Source organism: Myripristis murdjan, chromosome 19 (assembly GCF_902150065.1).
Source record: "Myripristis murdjan chromosome 19, fMyrMur1.1, whole genome shotgun sequence".
NCBI lineage: Eukaryota > Metazoa > Chordata > Actinopteri > Holocentriformes > Holocentridae > Myripristis > Myripristis murdjan.
The window spans coordinates 4,665,001-4,683,345 of NC_043998.1; the positions used below are offsets into that span (position 1 = coordinate 4,665,001).

The 18,345-nt window shown below is 45.7% G+C and overlaps 1 protein-coding gene across 5 annotated transcripts in view; it reads right to left on the reverse strand.

The window, feature by feature from the left end:
- Positions 1-18,345, reverse strand: part of tanc2b (tetratricopeptide repeat, ankyrin repeat and coiled-coil containing 2b) — a 144,742-nt gene that overhangs the window by 60,158 nt on the left and 66,239 nt on the right. For 4 of the 5 annotated variants that reach the window (XM_030077185.1, XM_030077184.1, XM_030077182.1 and 1 more), the window contains 2 exons: positions 15,748-15,819; positions 12,168-12,347 (listed from right to left, as the gene is read on the reverse strand). In XM_030077185.1, coding sequence (XP_029933045.1) covers positions 12,168-12,347; positions 15,748-15,819 — 252 coding nt within the window. Of the gene's footprint in view, positions 1-3,597; positions 3,858-12,167; positions 12,348-15,747; positions 15,820-18,345 lie in introns of those variants that run through there. The other variant, XM_030077186.1, reaches the window with a different exon arrangement.

Here is an 18,345-nt window from a genome sequence, read left to right on the forward strand (position 1 = left end):
ATTACTACGCCCTAAATGGAGCCTCGCAGCTTGGGGCTACTTGCTGGGGATCGAGAGGGAATAATTTGTTAAATTTAATCAAACCAGCCTTTGTTCTGCTCTGAGGGGACTGCATTTTGTTCACACCGTCTCCAGTCAAAATCCTTGTGTTGTACATCCTCCTTACATGCATACTGCAGGCTTGTGAGGCAGCTGTCCACTCCACTGAACAGGCCCCTCAGTCCTGGAGGAGTCTGCCTTCATGACTCAGCTGTAGAAGCCGAGCGGCCGGCGTTAACGCTGAGCAGTTCCGACACGGTGACCTTTCTTCTCTAATGGCCTCGCTCCTTCAATGGCAGAGGTTGACACGGAGGTGTGACCGCGAGGTTTTCGCATAACCACCAACAGCGGGAGACAAGGGAGCATCGGACTCCGACGGCCTGAGGATGCCATCACGCTGGAGAGTTAAATGAGATACTGCGTTGAGACAGCGAGAGAGCCGAGTAATTGCCGGGGACTCCACTGGGTACGGTGGCCTAATAATAGCCAGGCTGCCTTGACCTCGGTCCCAGCTAGAGTTCAACCCCCTTGTGAGGCTATTTATAAGCTGACAGCCATGCTCGACTTTGGGACCACGCCCTCATCGCTGGGAAGATCAGGTTGGACTAGATACCCCTCCGCTATCAATTAATTAAGACATTAAAAACGGAACACACAAACCAAGACGAGGAACAAGGAAAAGCGCTGCATGGCTGATTTGCGGACTCTGATTAAAGTTCTGATTAAGATGTTTTCGATAATCTGTCAGCATCTTTTAGCGAGCCACAATATGAGCATCAAAGCCTCTCGAAATGATTTCATATCCGACAAAAGCCGCAATCAGTTTGACGCTCTTATGTAATCCTATAGGCACAGCCGGCAGCTGCAGCGGGTCGGGGCCGTGATCCGGTGAGACGCTCCGGAGCAGCTCGGCACCCTGACATGACTGAGCAGCCACAGCAGGTAGATAAGTGCTCGTGGAGGGGCCCGCAATTTCAATGCAGTCACTGAGGCTGGTGTCGTTTTGCAGCCTTGTGCAATGGGCCGTGAGGGTTTGGATACACACACACACACACACACACACACACACACACACACAGAGTTCTAAAGAAGTGTGTTTACCTCACAGAGAAATGTTTGCTCAGCTCTCCACCATCAGCAATAGCAGAAAGCAGTGAGGTGGTATATGTAACGCACGGTAATCCCACTGCTCTGTTTTGTAAGCAAATCATTATCAACGCTATTAATAGCACACTGCGGGTTTCTTGTTCCCACTCTCCAGCTTCTTCGTCTTCTTCTTCTTCTATTTTTTTTTTTAGAAGGTCTCCTATTGCTGAAGATCTAGATAAAACCAATGGGTTTCTTGTGTCTCAGCCACCTGGCTATCAGGGCAGATGCAAAGGTAAACAACGCCATAATAAGGGGTTAAGACGGTGGCGAGGCCTGCTGGGTCACCTGGCTGACATGAGATGACGGGGGCGAGGGGGGGGGGGGGACTTGACGCCCTCCAAGTAGTTTTCAACAACTCCAGTCCACAGCTCATAATTAGATTCCTCTCCTAACCTTTTGCACCGGGAAACAAAGTGAGGGCTTTTAAAAGGACAGTGGTGTCGTCAAGGCTTGATTTACAGCTCGACTGTCATACAGAGCACAGACTGTGCCCACTCGCCAATGGACTCACTCAGCGGGCTGCTTTTGTAATCAACACTGAGTGGTGAAACAGGCTCGCAGCTCCATCAGGAACCCAGAAGCCAAACTGTCGTTAACATGGTGGACGTGGTCCATGATGCATCGGTCAGCCCTTGGTAACCAAATGAAATCAGATACTCGTCCAACTTTTTTTACATGACGTGTGATGCCAAAGAAATGACCCAGGGAAACTGTTGGAGGAGGATGGATTTGAGACTGTCTGTCACATTAATTCCATCATTTTTTTGCTCAGGTTTACAAACCGTTTGTCTGATGCAGGCTCAAGGGATTGCAAGGGAGGGAAATTGAGCAATTACATAAATCAATATTGCCCTGAACCAGTGCTGACGGGTTTATGAGGTTTTATTCCGATGATTTTCAGGTAAGCTGACCACATCAATGGAGAGGCCTGCAATCCAAAGGCGGGCTTAACCAACTGGTGTTGTGAATTAACATGGAGAGATCAGGACATAGCACTGAAATAATTCAAAGTGCAAGTGCAAGGAAGTGGGAGTCAGAACAACCAGGGGAAGCAAATGAACCAATCAAAACACTAGTCCCCTTGCATCTACTGTATGTTTTGGTGTTTCTCGAGGCATTTGGGGAGAGTTCAGCCAATACTTTGAGGTATAAACTCCATAACTGCCTCAAACAAGACTAAAGGCATATCTCAAATAGTTATTAGTCCTTTAGATTTACAGTCATAACAGGTCCTTTCACACAAACCTCATTAAGCTAAAATGTCAAGTGGAGAAATGCCTCTGAGAACCTAATGTCACCGCAATGGAAAGCTGCTCTGCATCACCATTGATGAGACAACATCTCAACACCCCAGAAAGCCACGATTCATCCACCTCCATCATCCATCAAGTCAAAAAAATACCCATGAGAGGTCCTCAAGCCCACGAAACACTCTTCCAGCACAGACACACACAACATGGCTGATGAGTTGCTTCTGAAACCGAAGTGATTAGGGACGGAGTGTCGCTGCCCGATCCATCCTGAATGACAGCTGACAAGGTAAGCTCATCAAAGCGCTCTCCAGGTGGCGATGCTAAGTGGTGTGAAAACTGGCTGTGGGCGCCTCATCACAAGGCATTCACCTGAGACCAGCAACAGCAGCTGCTGATGAGGTGCTTGTGTTTTGCTGGCAGACAATGTTATTGAGACATTCTGTTCTGTTCACACACCAGCTAGCAGTCCCCGGGGAGAAGGCAGGGAGGCAGGCAGGCAGTCTGCAGCACTCGAGCTGGGAGCAGGAACCAGATCCCAGCACATGACAGGGTAATTCTGATACACAACAACAAGCTGCTGCTGACTGCGTGGCGTGGGGGAGAAGCTATTCCCCACCAACTTCGACTCATTTACGCAACCATATGGTATACATGACGTTCTGCATTGGAAAGAAAGTGAGACACACAACAACAAGGAGAACAAGCACCATTAACCGCCCACAGTTCGCGCTTAGACACACACACACACACACACTCCAACAGACACACGCACTCAAAGACAATTGAATGCTCACCCACGCTGACGCATGAAACAGACCAGCTCGCCACGAAAAAACACTCACATTATCGCTCTCGGGTTGATTCACAGGTCCTCAAGCCTACATTGTCATTAGAGCGCGGCCCTTTGACAAATGCATCATTTGACAGAGAGAGATTACTTTCCTGTCCTTCTCCCATTAGCCCCCCCCCGCCCGCCGCCTGCGCCGACGTCATTCGAACCGGCGGCCGACCCGGCTGCGAGATCAGAGGGCAGACAGGCCTGGTGCAGGCTCGGGCCAGGTGGAGGCGGGGCGGCAGGTGGAGGGCGACAACACGGTTAGCAGGCACGGATGAGGGCATGGAACAAGCAAAAGAGGGTGTGGCAGGCAGGGCTCACCATTCTCAAACCAGATCCCGCATTCTCGAAGGCTGGAATACGGCACCAGCTCCCCTCCGTCCCCGTCCAACGACACGAGCAGTCCTTCCTCCCTGAACGATGACCAGCTCATCAACGAAAGAAAGGAAAAAAAGAACCAAAAACAACCAAAAACAACAACAAAAAAAAAAACAAAACAAACACCTGTACACGAACAAGAGTGGAGGAACAGAGGCTCTCTCTCTCCGTCTTCTCTCTCTCCCTCTCCCTCTCTCTCTCTCTCTCTGTATATCGCTTCCCTCTGAGGCAATCTCCACAAGTCTCAGTGCTGACGCTGCCCGCTCGCCTCAGTCGCAGTAAATGATACGGAGCCAGGCAGATATGGCTGTGACGGGAGGAGCGAAAAGGAGGAGGAGGAGGAGGAGGAAGAGGAAGAAGAGGGGGAGGAGGAGGAGAAGGAGACGGAGGAAGGCGGCAGTCGCTGTCACCGGGGACGGAGAGAGAGGGACACAGAGGTGACAGCTCGCTGATGGCAGCATGAACCGAAAACTCGCAGCGGACCGCGACCCAAAAAAAAAAAAAAGAAAGGAAAAAAAAAGGAAAAGAAAAGAAAAATAAATTCAGCACCCAGACTTTTCCTGACGATGGAGCGGTGAGGACAGATGGGAGCGAGCTCCTCGTCCGTCTCCGTGACTGCGTTAGCGCTTAGCGTGTTATGTATAGATGTGAGAGGCGCTCTCTCTCTCTCTCCACGGGAACAGGAGCCCAGGTCTCTTCCAACAGATGAATGGTGCAGTGCTGCTGTTGTCATGGCAACCGCAGAGCAGAAGGAGGGGGAGGAGGAGGGTGGGCATTGAGGGAGGGAAAAAAATGGAATAAAAAAAAAAAAAAAAAGAGAAGGAGGGAGGAAGGGAGGGTATTATTAAAGGGACACTGTTTTTGCCGTTCATGGGTAAAGCTATGGGGACACATCTGACCTCAAGTGGAGAAAAAAAGAAGAAGAGTGGTTTTTATTTGCAGGAAACAGGGTTTTCCATAAAAAAAAAACTACTACTCCATTTTCCTCTTGGGTTCAGGCATCCCTGTGTGTCCTTGTTTTACCCTTGAAACTGTATTTGAACAGCTGCAGCCATGTTTTATGGCTATTTAAGGGTTCAAGCCCATAGGCGGGGCGAGTCTTGTGTTATTTGCCTTTTTTTTTTCCTTTTTTTTTTTTTTTTTTTACAGGTTCACATCCATTAGGCTAAAGCGATGTTGTTTTCCGAGTGTTTTCTTTCGCTTCCTCCAGTTGCCCTCACATGTCCCGTGGGATGGCGTCTCCAAGCGACATTCACACGGCGTCACTAACAAGCCCGACGGAGGTGTTAGAATTTCAGGTCGGAGTCGAAAAGTTTTAAAAGGCTGCCGGTCCTCTCTTCATGAACCTTTGGTCTCTTACCAACCCTATTCTTGCTGGTAAAAATGAACCGCTGCACATCCAGAGCCCACAATGATGAATTTTCTGACAGTAAAGCCATCAAAACCACATAAAGGTATGCAACCGACAACGTGAACCACATACTAAGCAAAAAGTATGAATGATATATGGGAAGGGCCACATTATTACATTATTATGCAGCAATATATGCAGAATGAAACAGGTGGGACTATGAAATAGGTGGGACCATTATAAAAATATCTAATATATATGTAATGTATGCAACAGTGACAATGAGAAGGATATGAGAGCCTTGAGAAATTTAAAGCAATGCACATGATGTACAAATATATGTTATATTCACTTTATCTTTGAGCTGTGGACATTATTATTTGATCTTTTGTCATTCATATCAATGCCACTTTCTCTTGATCCTTTTTCTTTCTTTATCCTGATAGAGCAGATAATAACCAGGGCTTTGCTGATCGGTCCGGTCCACAGAATTTATTTCCCAATTTCTATTTTCCCAACACGAGTGTCGTCCTCCTCTGCTCGTTCTTCGTTCTCTTTAACCCCCTCAACATGTGCCTCTTTTAATGAGCCGCATGAATCATTAGTGCACTCTTCTTCCCCATCAGACGAACAAAGGTGCCAACTTATAATTAGAGAATTTAGAAAGTGGTTTCTAAAAACAACTCTTGTCATCAACTCTATTTAAAGCCATTTGAGACAATTTTCTTTTGTTCTTTCGCTGTGGAGAGCAGAGGACACGACAACTTTCTTTTCATCACAACTTTGATTTGTTTACCTATTGGTTTTTATTTCATGAGCAATGATTTGATTTTTTTAAATACCATGTTGTATTCATTGTGTAAATGATTTGATGATGATTATGTGCATCTTACACTAATTTCTTTGCTTATATTTAAGGTTTGTGTGTGTGTTTTCTCCATGTGTTAACTAAACTAGCAAAGCATAACCATTGAACAAGGAGGGATCTTTTCATATTTAATTAACAATAGGAGTGGCTTCTATAAATAAGGTATTACGTCTTAACTGGGCTACAGGGTGCCCTAGTGCAGCGGTTCTCAAGCTGGGGTCCGGGTACCCCCTGGGGTCCATGAGGGGGTTCCAGAGAGTCCCAAGAAAATGGGGAATGTTTTAATTTCACTACTATTTCACTGACTAGGAGCTAAGCAGAATGAAAGAATGTATGTGTATATTCAGCTCATAGGTTTCCCACTCTTCACTGTTGATCTGCAGTAGAGACAGTCATGGAATAACTAAAGCTTATCAGATGGGGATCCCTGAGAGTACATACTATCAAATACAGGTCTACAGCCTGGTGTGAATCAGTTTGGGGGTCCTTGACAACAAAAACGCTGCTCTAGTGGACAGAGAGACAGGACAGACTGAATCCTGGCGGCTCTGCACACCGACTCCTGGTGAACACGCCTGTTTCAAACCACATATTCAAAAGAGAGGCAAATTCCTGATCACGCTGTGCATGCTTCAATACAGCCTTTCTGTCTCTCAACACATTGTCCCGCAAGTAATGCCACTGCTACTTCTCTGTATTGTGCGTGCATTTCCTTCAAGCCAAATTCCACAGCACTTCAACATAAAGAGCTGCCGGCAAAGTGCCTGGCATTTGTTGGTCCATTTTGTTGTTAGGTGGTGTATTTTTCTTGTTCCACGCAGATAACATGACGACACATCAGGATATTTCTGAAGGAGTTTGACTGGAACATCGACAGCATACACAGAGTTTTGGTGTGCGTTCCTAACAATCACAGAGGACGGTCTTCTTTCGAGAGCTGCCACTTTGCATCGTTGTCCAACAATGAAACGGGGAAAAAACCCATTGTAGAAGAGGAGGAGATAACAATTACGCTGCAGACAGTGGTGAGAAAGTAACAAAACTATAAGACATAAATATTACAACAATTTATCACAAAGAAATGGAATGCACTGAAAATCATAAATTATAGTAGGATTCAGGGGCCTATTTCTCCTTTAAAGGAAACAGAACAATGTACTCTTTGGTTTGCCTTGCACTGTGTATTTGTAATTGTTTTTCATCATCTAAACATCCATACTATTTGACTGATGACTGGACACTGAAGTGCTTCTTCAGTACTCTTTCTAGAGGTATTATTCTTCCATTTCAATTATCTTTTCTACACTTAACCTTCACTCTTTATTTTTCACCTGTGACAGGAGAGCTGAAAATGTCACATTTCCATTCAGTGGAACAAATGATTTTGTGAGTCCATGGTTGATTGGGGTGGTTGAGGCAGGAAATGATGACAATAATTGGGGAACGATTTTCTCCAGGTGCAAGGCTGGGTAAGGAGGCGTGGAGGGACAGAGATTGAGATGTCCCAAATGTCAGTGTTCATTTCAGAAATCCACAGAGGATAGCAGATGCCATATAAAATGCAAAGCTGGGTAAGGAGGTGTGGAAAGAGGGAGTTTGAAATGTCCTAAATGTCAGCCTTCATTACAAAAATGCGCAGAAGATACAAGATATAGAAGCGGCTCGAGGCACGGCGCCCTGCAGTGGTGTGTTTGATGAATTCCATCCTCGGATACACTGCGATATTCGATACATTGTCGGAGTTATTATATGTTGTTATGAGCATTTGTTAGTGTGAGTTATAATTCACCATTTTGTTGCCTCCTTTTCCTTCAACCTGCCTCATCCACTTCTACTTCAGCTGGTAATTTCCTACATTTCCCAAAATGCCTTTTAACAGCGCCCTAAAGAACGTGCCTGAACATGCCTGATAATTTCAGCTGTGGGCTTCATGTGTAGGTGGAGAGAACAATAGCGATAGTGGAGTAAAAAAAAAAAAAAAGAAAAAAAAAAGTGAGAGTCGTGCCGCTTGTGCAAAATGAAACACCTACTGTGGCTGCAATGCATTCTGGTCTATTGAGGCTACTGTCTGTGGAGAAATTAGCATCTCTGCCTCCTCTAGGATGGATTTCTGCCGTGTGATTGTTGAGCGCCGGCGCAAAATGGTATTTACAGTTGATGTTTCATACTTGAACACATTTCTAGTATTATACTCCACTGCTGCTGTGGACATAGCTCAACATAATGTAAGGTCATCGATGTTTGGAAAAAGCGGTGGAATAAGAAAAGAACATCAGCGAACAACAAATGGAGAGAGAAATGCAAGGTGGGTAGCTGTCTATAATGGTGTTTAAACAGGTTTGAAGGGTGTTTTGGGGTCTACTTGTCCTTCAAGAGTGCTCAAAGAAAAAAAACGGAGAAAATCTGACTGAGCTGTTCAGCAGTATGTTAAACTGTGTTGTATTAATACTGACCACCGACTCCCCCGCTGAACATTTTAATACCTATATCGTCTGACCGTGCAGATGTGAGCTCATTATACTACAATACAGTTCATTGACACTTATTCACATATTACTCCATTACTAAAAGCACCAGACAGACAATGGATTTTAGATATACTTATATTACCGTGATAATTGCAGTGAGGGTGGAAGAAAAATGAGGGGGTATAATTAAATCAAGCCCATTCTCAGGTTTTAAGGCCAAATGCAATTTTCCATCTTTACATGGCAATCCATGGGGAGGCAGTAATTGTATTGATTGCTGCCATTAATTAGGGGAAGGCTGTGTAATCCGGGGAGAGATGTTGAAATAATTCCTTTAAATGTTTCAGAGTAAAGTAGGGCCAATCAATCAGCTGGGTCGGTGAGACAGACACTTGAGCGAGGTGTTTATTAAGGAACAAATAGGCAATCAATGACTGCAACTCATAAGAATCAGCCATAGAGATGTCACTGAAGGAGCAGGCAGCCGTTACCTCTCGCAGGCCTAGCCTTAGACAACAACAGACTAAAAATAGATCATATAGACACAGTGGTGGGGAGTCCATGAAAGAAGTGTGGAGATAAAGGAATGCTGTCTATTTAAAGCCGACACTGGTTAAGAGTTGCAGTTTCATGCGAGCGCAGCAGGAGAGACAAAAGCCCCGTCAAATCACTCATTCTCGAGGAATTAGTAATTTTGAGACGGCAAAAATGCTCAGCAAAATGTACATTTACCTGCAGTGACACTTTACTGGCTAACTGAAACATCCAGATTCAAGCCTTGTGTCAAACACTGGTTCTGCTTTAGTGTCCTTGAGCAAGAAACTGAAGCCCTCAAAGCCTCAATGGTAGGGTCTAAAAGAGAATTTCCCCAGGGGGCTTCAATGATAAATGATAAAGTATCACATTATTAGTGTAGCTTTAATTGCATTGAAATTGATGGACACTGCCTTTTTTGCATGAAATACTGGAATTTCTCTCTATGTGTCATAACAGTTTTTCTACAGTCTAACTAATGTTACTTTTTTTTCCAACACAGAAATCCAAGAGGGACATTAGATCCCAAATATGAAAGAAGAAGGAAGTTTGTTCACTATGGCATGGTGTTAGAGACTGCTCCTGCCTACCACTGCCATCCATTTCACAGGTTGACCCTGGAGCATCTGGACCCCCCCACACCCTCCCGGGAGCCTTCACGCAGGCAGAGGGGATTAAATCAGAAACTCATTGATTCTCTAAAAAGGTCAGTGCTTTCATAGTGTTTTCATTCAACTAGAGCCTTGGGGTTGAATAAGCCCACCTGTCACACACTCCCCATCCCACCACCATCCTGGATCCCCTAGGCCAATCAGGGGCTGCGCAGGAGGGCAGAGAGAGGCCGTGGTTGGTGGAGGCCACCAGGGGGGATCAAAGTGCTGCAGCCTTTAGACCTCCTGCCGTAGCCTCTCTTCTGCACTCCTCCGCTCTCCTCGCCTCTCATCTTTGCCCCTCCCCTCTCCTTTCCTCTGCCACCCACCACTGCCATCTCTGGCAGGGGAGGGGCCGTGGCCTCAAACGCTGCTGCACACACAAGCTTGGCACTGTCAAGCTGTGTACGGAGTGGTGCTGGGCTGAATTAATTAAAGGGTGAGAATGGCTGGGGTGCTTCAGAACCAGCCCAATCTGGCACTCAACGCCACTTCAGGGCAGACGCAGGTCTTTGAGGAGTTCGAGGAGAGAGGGCACCTGGGGGTCTGTGTGCACGGTGTGTTAGAGTAGGAAGCTCCCATTCAGGCGTGTTTAAGCTCCGAGGTCATGGTTAGTTCAAGTTCATGTGATCATATGACCTGAAAAATGACCAGATCAGTCTTAATGCATATGTTAGCAAGCCTACGTCTTACACTGCATGGGCCTAGCTCTTCTGATGCTCTTTTTTTTTTTAACCGAAAGCCTATCAATACAAAAGCATACTGTGTATATTTTTCAGTAACTTCATCATAACAACAGACTACAATATGGGGTACAATAGGAGGTGTGACAGAGACATAATCCTGGATAGATTAGCACAGTGTTGGGCTAATCCTGCCAAAAATTTGTACCTCTCACACACACACACACACACAAGCAGACTTAAGGTGGCTGATGTAAGTGGACTGATTATGCGGAGGCAGAATAAATCACAGAAAGCCGAGATGCAGCAAGAACACAAGAGGCTCAAATTAAAAGTAATGAAAATCCCAGAATCCCAAGTTACCGTCTAAAAATATAAAGCAGCACTCGCAGCCACCAGCACCTCACTGGCATAATGTAACGAGCCAAGTGACTGTGTGACGATACTGCAAAGAAATCCCAGCCCCAGCCGTGACATGAGACTTGTGCAAATGAGACGGCACCACACATCATTAATCAAGCTGCTCTTAAACGACGTTCTGCTCTGTGACAGCCTTCAAGATAACAATACACACACACACACACACACATTCACTTTGATTTACACAGATGAAAGTGTAGACACTAAATTATCTTCCACAAAACATGCAGAAAAAGAATATAAGACAGAAAATGATAATGGAACAAACCGAGATGGCTCCACGATCAAGGACAAGAGATGTGAGAAAGGGTGTGAAAACTGGCTCCATACAAAATCTAATTTCCAGGACCCCTTCCTCAACAACAGCCTCTGCTGGATCCTGTCACCCACACAAAGCCCTCTACAGTGGTGTGGCACACTCAGTTAAAACGAGAGAAAATCGGTTTTGTGTGCTTTCCCTTTAAAAACCCACAGTTTGGATGACACGGGGGAGAACATAAATCATTCTGTATGATGTAAAAATGGTGGGCCCCATAGCATATCAGAAATGGTTAATGATCTGAGGAATCTGAGAGGTTGGTGCACCCTAGTGGTGACTGTTGAATCAAGCTTTAAAAGCCCTTCACACCCACTCAACTTCAATGAGCAGGCTGCACTGATGCTGGGTAAAGCTGCACTGTCAATATTTCATTTCTCATTTTGAAATCTAATATAGGGTAAGCCTTGGATGTCAACACTGCTCTCTTTCCAACCACAGTTTACCCATAATAGCAGAAGGAACATGACATAGGCTCATAATCCAGTTAATGGGAAGACAGAGGGAGGCGATTTTCCACATTCTCTGAATGTCAGAGATGACTGTGGCAGGAAATGATTAGTGGTGGGAGACGGAGACATGCAGCAGGACACAGTAGACCGCAGCTCAGAGTCCATCAGCCATTCCTGGCACTGCCGCCTGTCAATTAGGTAAGCCTTTGGTGATTAGCAGAATTGGAAATTGCAGTGCTCGCCTCAAAGGGGTAGGGCTGGGCCTTGTGTTATGCGTCTATCCGGAATAAGTGGGTAGGTAATAAGTGATTATTGTGTATCAGCAATGAGCAGAGTGAGCAGTCATTCCCCTCCTCTTCACATTGTCTCTTAGATTTTATATTAGTGTGTATTTAATGATGCATCATGTCTTCCACAGGGGCCATGTCAAGAGTGGTTCACTAAAGGGTTAATGGAGACAATATTAGTATTTAAAAAAAAAAAAAAAAAAAAAAAAAAAAAACACCCTATGGAGGAGGACAGCTGTAGGCAAGGATGCAAGAACACCACAAAATCTGAACCAGATTTCACCCACATCACTGCTGCCTGTGGCAGACAACAGGCTACACCACATGAATTCAGAGCACTGGGGTAAGAATCCCGCATTCTGGGTTTCTTCCAAGGCTTTTTCACTAAACAGACTTTGAAAAAATTTCACAAGACTTAACTAACTCAAGGAATCTGGGCGTGGGTCTGTCTCCCGGCTGCTGCATGCGCTGCAGTGCACCGTACCTGTGAGCTTCTTGACGGGCTGCAGCCTGACGCTGATGGTCTGGTGGGTGAGCAGCGGGGAGGAGGGCAGCGAGCGCGACACGCCCTCCATGATGCGAATGTGCTGCATGCCCTCAGTCATGGAGAGTGGGGGCACAGCGTAGTCTCCCTCAAAGGCGCAGTCGCTGTCTATGCTGCCACCTGCAGGTTGGGAGGGAACACCAGGCATTATGGCACACATTTCATTGTTTTGAAAAGAATGTAGAGATGAACTACTTTTCTGCCTCTGGTTGGACTAACATGCAACCAGCTTTGATTACATTTATGCAGCGCTCTGTATGCAAAAACTATTTAAAAAATGAGACATACTAACATTTGAGCCTACTGTTGCATTTTAAAAACTTGAGTTGCAATATGAACCCCCTCCCCCAAACAGATGACACATGCAATACAGTAGATTGCAGTGCCCAAACTGTTAGTGTGTTAACACTAGATCCTGGTATCGGAGCAACACTAGTATTGACTGTGACAAGCATGGCCTGACCCAGAAGAGAGAACAGCCCTGCAGGCAACACGTGCTGTTTACATTTACTGTACACTACAACCTCCCAGGCCTCTGGAAGTACCTCAGTAATGCAATACACAACTAGCCAATACAAGCCATTTTTAATAAAGGAGCTGCCTCTAACCACCAGAAATAGGTTTTAAAAAGGTGAAAAAAGAGCACAGTCATGGCCAAGAGAGAGTATTTTGTAGAGTGAAAAAGTCTCACACAATGTGCAGCAGTTCCAGAGCACAACAGCTACACTCCCCCTGCCTCTCCCTCTTCCTAACAAACCACAACTCCGACAATTTCTACATTTTTTTTTTTTTTTTTTTTGTACACTTTTCACACGCACTCCCTGGTGAACTAATACTAGCCAGCTGTCTGCAGAAACACAGCATCCATTTCATCCATTTGGTGAATCAACTCTGGCTCCGGCTAGCCATTTCCCTGCAGACGGAGCTGTAAAACCAACTGGTCAAGCGACGCGCTCACATCAGATAGCAGCCGCCACAGTGGAGACAAGAAGCCATTAACAGACACTAGTCTGTGACAAGTCCCGATGGAAGCCTGTGTGACAGCTGGGATAGGGACAAATAGGCTGCTGCAATGCAAAACACACAAGCACACACACCTGCACACACACACACACACACACACAAACACACACAGAGCTCTCTGTGGCTTCAGCCGTGCTGGAGTCTGTCCATCCATTCAGCGGGGAATGCCATTGCAACAGCAAAAGCAGAAACAACAGCCGCAGCGGTGGCTACATCTCCCAGCATGAAAATTCCACTCTTGTATACAGAGCCTGGTGTGAATACCAAGGGGGGACTTGGTATTCTGGTAGCAGTTATCAGTATTCAAAATTCCATTCAATTCGAAAAACAGGGCACTTTCAATGCATTTCTATAAGGAATGAACGCATATTTCAGCGTCAGTATAAATGATCATTTGAGTGTTTCATGTTACATCGGGGTACATGACACCGGCTTTCCTCAGAAGCATCAGAACACTTCCGTTTGAACTGATTACTTCCTCAATAAAATGAATCTATTAGTGAAAGTTAAACAGCATTTCTTGGAATCTAACATTGTGATCATCTCCAGTGCTCTTTGCTGATGTAAAAATCAACAAATCAACACCAAAAAAGGACTTTTTTTTTTTTTTTTTTTGATAAACAACCTCAGCAGCCAGCGAACGCATCTCTTTCCCGGCAGCCTCGCACATACTGCCAGGAACCTTAATAAGTCTAAGTATGAGTCAAAGGTGTGGTTTAGAGCAGGGAAGGAGGCTGGGGAGGGAGACAAAATCACACTTAAGTGCTAAGATCGAGACAAATTGGAGAACAAAAGCTTACGAGGGGGAAATGACGGTGTTTCATGTTAAATTGGTGATGAAAAACGAGTTTCAGAGCCACTCCGTGCCCTAAAACACACGTAACACAAACAAACACCTACCCATTGAGGCATTCAGCTCCAAACATACACTAGGTGATAGAGAGAGGCTGCATGAAATTTTATAATTGCCCAAAACATTCCTGCCGAGCACTGACATTTCTGCGGTTGATAAAATATCTGTCATTGCTCTTTCCTGGCTGTATATAGCCTGAAACCCCAGGAGGAAGTCAGATTTACAGACAAAATTACAAGAATATAAAATTCATACTGTTCTCTCCTTGTAAATATGACTTCATTTCCAGGAGTCATAAACTTTTCTGCTGTAAAGTCAAATAAAATACAACTCCGCAAACAAGGCCTTCAAGCAATCCTGCAGTGAAACATAAAAGGAGAAGAAAGGGAGGCTGGGAAATGACTGCGAGTGTGAAGAATTATGGGTACTGAGAGGGGAAGAGGTGGGAAAAGAGAGGTTTGCTGAGCTCGTGTGCGCTTTCTCAGCAACGCCGCTCGGCTTCGCATTCATTCGCCCGCAGTCACACCTGGTACCTGCCCGGTGCGACACAAGCAGCGGGACAGCAGAGCAGCTCCGACGCCTTTTCAGGTAAAAGCGTGCGGTGTGACACGTACCTGTGATGTCACGGGTTTGATCCATTAACAACCTGCACTCCTCTCTTTCCTATCATACCTGTCACTCTCCACTGTGCCCTTACCAGAGTTATTATAGATTTAGTTTAGTTTCAGTTAGTGGGTTTGCTCATTTCACTTTAGTTTTTATTGATTAAAAATGTCTAGTTTTAGTTTTTATTAGTTTCAGCACCAGTTTTAGTTTGTTTTTTATTATAATAAGGGAAGTTAGGGGTAATATTTTAGAAGTTCAGAGTAGGTATTCCAATAAAACCCCAACACTTTGTGAAGGCAGTTGACTCCCAGTCATGCAGACAGTCTCAATAAACATCAGCACCAACGCCTCCTCATGCCTGTGTCGATGAATTTGGCCCAAAAAAATTGACAAACACCAAAACTACAGACATTTTCTGTAAATTTTTATGTTATTCTAATAAGCATGCAATATTGTTTCAGTTAGTTTTTGTCGTATAGTTTTTATTTTTACTTAACGAACATGTTTCTTGCACTCCTGGTTTCAGTTTCGTTTTACTTAACAACACTAACCTTGCAACCTTCACCAATAAAACACAGATGTCATCATTTTTTGCAAAGCGGAGATGCATAATGTTGTAATTAATACGTGGTTTTCGTATCCATGTGTGCACTGGAGTATACACAGACTATAAACTGGATTAATCAAGTGCAGAAGCCCCAGTTGCAATCTGAGATCCACACAGATACACAGAGATTAGCAAGCAGTACAAGGAAACTAATCTTTGGACAGCCTGACTGAAATACACAGTGCAGTGGAAGTTACTGTCACATTAAAAAATTTAAATCACCCCATGCTATTTTACTTTCAAATTTCAACACTTGAGTAAATATTATATCAACGCCTGCGTTAGCGGCTTGGTTGATTATACTCACTGTGGCAGACATGAGACGCTTCCCCAACTCTGAAACACTCTAGTTCACCGCCACGGAGCAACAGCATGCAGAGAGTTACCAAAGTCAGGTTCAGATCATCGTGCGGCTGGTTTTGGTAGCTTACCTTGGCCGGTGTGGCTCAGGTGAGGGTCTAGACTGGGCGAGCGGGGGTCTGCCAGGTCCTCACTCCCACCATCTGCAGACGAGGAGCAGAAAGAGAGAGACAGAGAGTGAGCTCGGGGGCACTGGCGCTGTAGTGGAGGGGTGCGGGCCAGCAGGTAGGCCATCTCCTCCTCTCCGATGAGCCACGTGTAGGACCGGAGGACCCCCAGCAGGCTGCTCACACACAGGCCCTCCACACCCTTCCTCCTGGGGCGCAACTGGCCCCTTATGGTGGCAAAGGGGGAGCTCGCCGCCAAGCCCCACTTCCTCCGTTTCCCCATGGTAAGACTAAACAGTCAGCGGGCCTCTTTCCCCCATCTCACGCTAAGCAAGGGCGCTGTCGATGCAGATAACGCAACAGATTGCTGTGGAGTCGCTCTGCCGTGGAGAAACTCCCATCTTAGGGCGGCGATCATCAAGCGAACTGGCCTCTATGGCTGAGTGAGCTGGAACGAGCAGCAGAGCAGTGGGCGTTTCCCAAGATAGATCTACATACAGCTAACGATATGAGGATCAATGACACCCGGGGGGACACGCAAGCTGAATTTGCCACAGTGGAGGGAGCAGAGCGGGGGAGGCGGGAGGAGGGGGGGGTCAGTGGGCAGCAGTGTCAGCCTCTGTGGGGGATTGTTTGATGATCCAGAGCGACTCAACAGAAGCTGGATCTACTATAAAGCGTAACGGGCTACCAGGGGAGCTTTGGGTCATATCATGATTTATACTCTGAATAAATACATCCCACTGGAGTTAAGCCAGCCATTAATATAGCTTAAACCATACTGCTTGTTTGAAAACTAGTCTAAACCGATGGATTTTCGAGGTGTAGATAAACCGGAGCCTGTTGCATTAAGTACAAAGGGCCTTTTTATCACTGAGGGCTGTATACTTTGGCAGGCCCCGCGTCGTGTTTCAATCAGAGAGACCCGCTATCAGCCCAGAAAACCCAAACAAATACTTGAGTGTTATCTCTGCCATCACAAATTCACACACAGAGATAGGGCGGGGGCCTGGTGCGCCGCTGGCCACGCGGCGGGGCAGATTGGCTTGCTGGTAGAAAGATCAGGCTTGTCGATTGGACGGACAGAATAAGCCGGGGGGCACAATCGTGTGAGAACTGGGCCACTCTGAGATTGACACTGATTGTGGGAAGCACAGCGCCACTCGGCAGCGGATTCTTGGTGTTCGCTTGTGTGGCGGAGCTGACGGGACGGGAGCTGTCACGAATTTCAGATTCACGGTTGATAATAAACCATGGAGCCTTACCAAAAACATTGATTCGTTTTTTTTTTTTTAAATTCAAGGATACAGGGGTGCAACAGTAGCTCCCATAGTTCAGCGTGTAGCACATATCAAGGCCGCGTCTCTTTCGCAGCGGCCTGGGTTTGAGTCTGGCCCAGGCTCTTTGCTGCATCTCACCCGTTTTTCCTCCTCTATCTTTCCTGTCCCCCTCTCGACTGTCACTATAAAGCAAAAATTCAGATTCAGATTCAGATTGCTTTATTAGTCCCCGAGGGGCAATTCGGTTCCTACAGCAACATAAAATACATGCAACAATAAACAACTGGGTAGACAACCCACTAAAACACATTGTAACATTACATGTGCAAAAGGGCAAATAGGCGCTCAGTGCAAATTCTGGGGTGCAGGGACCATACAGTACTTACAATATTATTCCATAAAAGTCAAAAAGTCAAAAAGTCAAAAAAAAACAACCCTCAATTAAGGCTACCTCTGTTCAATAGGCTGATGGCAGATGGAATGAAAGAGTCGGCATATCTGTTGGATTTCCTTGAGGGCTCCCGATAGCGCCGCCCTAGGGGCAGTAGGGAGAACTCCTTGGCCAAAAAATGGCAAAAAAAAAAAAAATCTCAAAAAAAGACAATCGTTTCGGTGTGTTTGCAGCAGCCTCAGAGTTTGACTGCATCCTGCTGCCGACACCGTCACTCTCACACCTCCATTTCTTCCACGTTCAGCACAAACAAACTCACCAAAAATAGCCTCCGTATACCTGATGAGCCATATCATCATGAAAGCTGCCTAGTAAAATCAATGGTGTGAAAATCAATACAGGCCTTGGAGAGGGGCGTACACTCGCTGTAAGCATCATTTGCACCGTGAGCCGTGAAAACACACACACACACACACACACACACACACGAACCATAGGGTGAGGGTGGAAGCAGCAAACTCAGTGACATAATAGATTTTGCACACTTGTAATGCCCCTGTGGCGGACTTGATTAGCACTTTAGGCGACGTTTTGAGCGACTTGCTCACCATCAGACAACAGTTACTTCACTAACTGTTGTCACGTCTGAGCCATTAATAATGTAAACAACCAGATGATAACAAGCTGTAAAATGACTGCACATACAATGCAGTACATGTGAGCCTAATGTGCTTTGGGGTGGAGGTTTGATCATGTCCAGTTAAAAGAATTCAAAATGTGTAGAGCGATGGATTATTAAGCATGCTTGGGCTGCACACCACACATCGCCAAGGATGCACTGATACTGATTCTAGTATTGGTCCCCATACCAGACTAAAACAGAATATCATA